The sequence below is a fragment of the Bactrocera oleae genome, chromosome 2 (assembly GCF_042242935.1).
Source record: "Bactrocera oleae isolate idBacOlea1 chromosome 2, idBacOlea1, whole genome shotgun sequence".
In the NCBI taxonomy this organism is placed as follows: Eukaryota; Metazoa; Arthropoda; class Insecta; order Diptera; family Tephritidae; genus Bactrocera; species Bactrocera oleae.
The window spans coordinates 57,933,606-57,937,349 of NC_091536.1; the positions used below are offsets into that span (position 1 = coordinate 57,933,606).

The 3,744-nt window shown below is 35.7% G+C and overlaps 1 protein-coding gene across 1 annotated transcript; it reads left to right on the plus strand.

Moving 5' to 3' along the window:
• The first annotated feature begins 893 nt into the window (after positions 1-893).
• LOC118682505 (integral membrane protein 2B-like) lies at positions 894-2,737 on the plus strand. Its single transcript, XM_036371421.2, has one exon. It carries the CDS (start codon positions 958-960, stop codon positions 1,897-1,899), a length of 942 nt encoding a protein of 313 aa, XP_036227314.2. The 5' UTR covers positions 894-957; the 3' UTR covers positions 1,900-2,737.
• Positions 2,738-3,744: the final 1,007 nt, after the last annotated feature.

A 3,744-nucleotide genomic window follows, 5' to 3' on the forward strand; every position in this document is an offset into this window, starting at 1 on the left:
ATCTCGGCGCGAAGACCCCGAATTTGGATCAGTTGAGCAAGTTGTAAATACTCTTCAACATAGAACAAGCCGACAAGATCCACAAATTCGCTCTGAAGAGCAAATAAGAGATACTCGGTGTCATAGATCTCGGCGCGAAGACTTCGAGGTTCAATCTGTTGACCAAATAAGAAATACTCGAGGTCATAGATCTCGGCGCGAAGACCCCGAGGTTCGATCAGTTATAAATACTCTTCAACATAGAACAAGGCGGCAAGATCCACAAATTCGCTCTGTAGAGCAAATAAGAAACACTCGAGGTCTTAGGTCTCGTCGAGAAAATACCAAGGTACGATGATGAGTAAAGTAGGAACACTAGGGATCATAGAGAAGAAGTCCTGAAATAAGGAGAGAGGAGCGAGAAACACAACGTCGACAGTCAAGTTCGCCTTTGTAGAGATAACCCGGTCAATAAGCAAATTGAAAACGAAAGACAGTCCCAACGAATCCGATTAACGAGAGAAAATAATGTTATAGAAACTGATAATAGTGGCAATTTAACAGATTTCAAAAACATTTATTTCCAAAATATAAATAAGGGCGCTACTGAAATGTGTAATTGCTGCGGCGGATTATGGTTTTCCCACCAAGTTCGCAAATTAAATTTCGAAACTATTGCACAAGGTCACCCGAATGTTGCATCCGCCTTCTATTTATGCAAAGATTTCCTTCGGAAGATGGAAATTACAATTTTTGTGCTGCTTGCAAAAATGCGATTGTTAAAAAGAACGTTGTTAATATACCAATTTCTGTTAACATGTGACATCTCAGAGGCAGAGAGAAAAGAATTTAGAACGCAAAAATACTTTAAGGAAAAGTACTGGATTTAATATAAATTAAAATATTAGAAAAAAAGAATTATTGTATAACATAAATTTTAATTTTAAATACGTTAGACTGCTATAAGATACGGAAGAGATGACTATTTTAACGAAACCATCCAATGAGAAAAAAGGGGAGAAGGTACCACTGCCATTGGCTTTGGGTGGCCATGACGATGCATCATCATTCCGAGGAGGGGCAGCACACGGAAACCTTTTGGGTGCCCACTATCAGGGAGACATAGATGGCGAATCTATGGTCTTCAATCGCCCACCCTCATGCATCAAAACTGTGTTGTTATTTCTAATTGCTGTCGTAGTCATGATGATGGGCCTACTTGGTGGATTTACTCTATATCGCGCTTATGCACCCACTACTTCGAATTTACATTACCGTGCACTTTGCGATATTCCATATATGCACACTGGTAATATAACTATACCGCGTCTATATGAAGAACATGATGAGCTAGATTGGCGTAACCTCTTTTCGCGTTTTACAAACTACAACGGGAATAACGACTTGAGTGATGATTTCTTCCGTGAGGAAATTGATGTGGATATGAGCGATTCTGAAAGTTTCGCAAGAATTGATGTACCCGATTTCAAAGATGGACGGCGGGGACGTTTTATGCATGATTTTAAAAAGAATCAATCGGCAATTATTGATACCACAGCAAATCGCTGTTTCATAATGCCACTTGACCGTGACACCACATTACCACCAAAGAGTTTTGTAGATTTAATGCAAAAGATGGGCTCGGGATACTACAACATCGACACTGATCGCGTACGTCGCAATATGCGTGTAGTTACCCCGCCAGTAACTGATCTCTCAATGATCTCAGAGCGAATTGCAAACGAATGCTATGATATGAGAGTTTACATGATGGAGAACTACGTTTCAGGAGTATTTAAACGTGAAGCTATTCCTGTGGCAGAAACTGACAGGTTCACTGAATTCATGGGCAAAGGTGTCGTTGAATTTAATTTGATAAATATGAATGATATAGAGGAATTTGAACGCAAACAGCAGTAAAATCATTCAAAATTTGTGTAGAAATCTTATACGTTAATGCCGGTGCTTGCAAGCATTTTTGTAGAATGTAGTTTGTATGATTGTAAAACTTGATGTTGATAAATGGACGGCTATATTTAAATTTAATAACCGAAAACAAAATTTATTTTTCATATATAATTAATTACTCTTATTGTATATTTTTATTGCAAATTATTGTATGGAGGATATATGCTAAATATTTTATATAAATATATTTGATTTTTTTATTATTTCAAAATTATCATTACTAAAACATTGTATTCCATCGACTTGTATTAATTTTATTATTACTAAAAATATATGAAAATTAATCATGATTTTTTAGATAGATTAAAAATTGTATTTTATATATTAACATCCGACTTTATTATATTCACTTGCGTACATTTCTTAAATAAAATTGAAATAACAATCAAAAATGCATCAAGTTAAGCGATCAAGTATGGTTAACAAATTCAACAAAAACAAAAAGAAAATTTAATGACAAACAATTTGAGCATACAAACAAAGCAAAAGTATTGTATTTTAAAAAACCCGAAATATCAATTATTGTGCATAAGAAACAATTGCGTACCTAAAAGAAAATTAATTGTGACAAATATTAAAATCGTGTATGTAAATCTCAACATGCATCTGTATGTAATAAACTCGCAGTTCGGCAGAAGTAACATCTGTTGGTATCAGGTGGTGGTATGTTCAGAAAATTAGTAGAGTCTTCAATAATATGACTACATCATAAAAATCAATACTAAACTTCATTGTCGCACTGGTTATACATTATAATTATTTCCTATTACAACTTTACAAAAGATTTTAAGTAGTAACATACTTTATATATTCCAATGTACTATAATAATTATTAAATAAAATATATCTCTACCAAGGTCCTTTAATGAGGCTTATGTGATACAAATTCACTTAAGAAGGCGTTTGGAGTACAATCATGATTACATGATCGATACCATACGAGGATTCCCGATTGGTTCAATCTTTTCATGCGGCACAAACTTCTCATCATAATCCCTCAGGTAATAATATTCCTACGGGTCTTTTACCTTCCGAGCTAAACCCAGGCGGTCAAGAAACTCTTTTGGACAATATTCCTGTAGAAAACTTGGACTATAACCGTTTAGTTATAGCGCCAGGTGAAGGACAAAGACCAATTGACATAATTCAAGACAATAATTCAGAAGAGTTGTCATTTGGAACAATATACGCTGGGCAGAGACGTACATGCTCTGAAACATATAGCAAAATAATATGTTCTGAAATTCGCCGTAATGGCGGAAGAGCGCGTATCATTCCAAAGTTGTTCTATGATTACAAAAAATTAGAACTGCTACAAATGAAGAATAGTACATCCATTTGCCTTAGAAAGTTTTCAGGTCGCAACCGAGTTACGGCCCAAAATCTATTAAACGAAAACTTTGTTCAAAACCTGATTCAACACTATGATGGTTACAAGGTTTTGAAAGGCGTTAGATCCTCTCCTGCGCACTAGGAAGCTGAGAAGAAAAAAGCAATCGCTATGATTCGCCAATTTGGGCCTCCAACCTTCTTAATCCCTTTATCGGCTGCAGAATCTCAGTGGGTTGAGCTTTTGGTCCTCCCCCTAAAACTGTTGATTCTAAAGATATTTCGGAAGAGGAAGCCAACAGTTTAACAACCCAAGATAGATATCGCTTAATTCGGTCAGATGCGGTTACTTGTGCTAGCTATTTTGACTACCGCTATCGACAAATTCTTAAGCTTTTTAAAGATAACGCCGGCATTTTTGGAGAGCATTTTGTTACAAATTTCTACTGGAGAGTGGATTTTCAACAG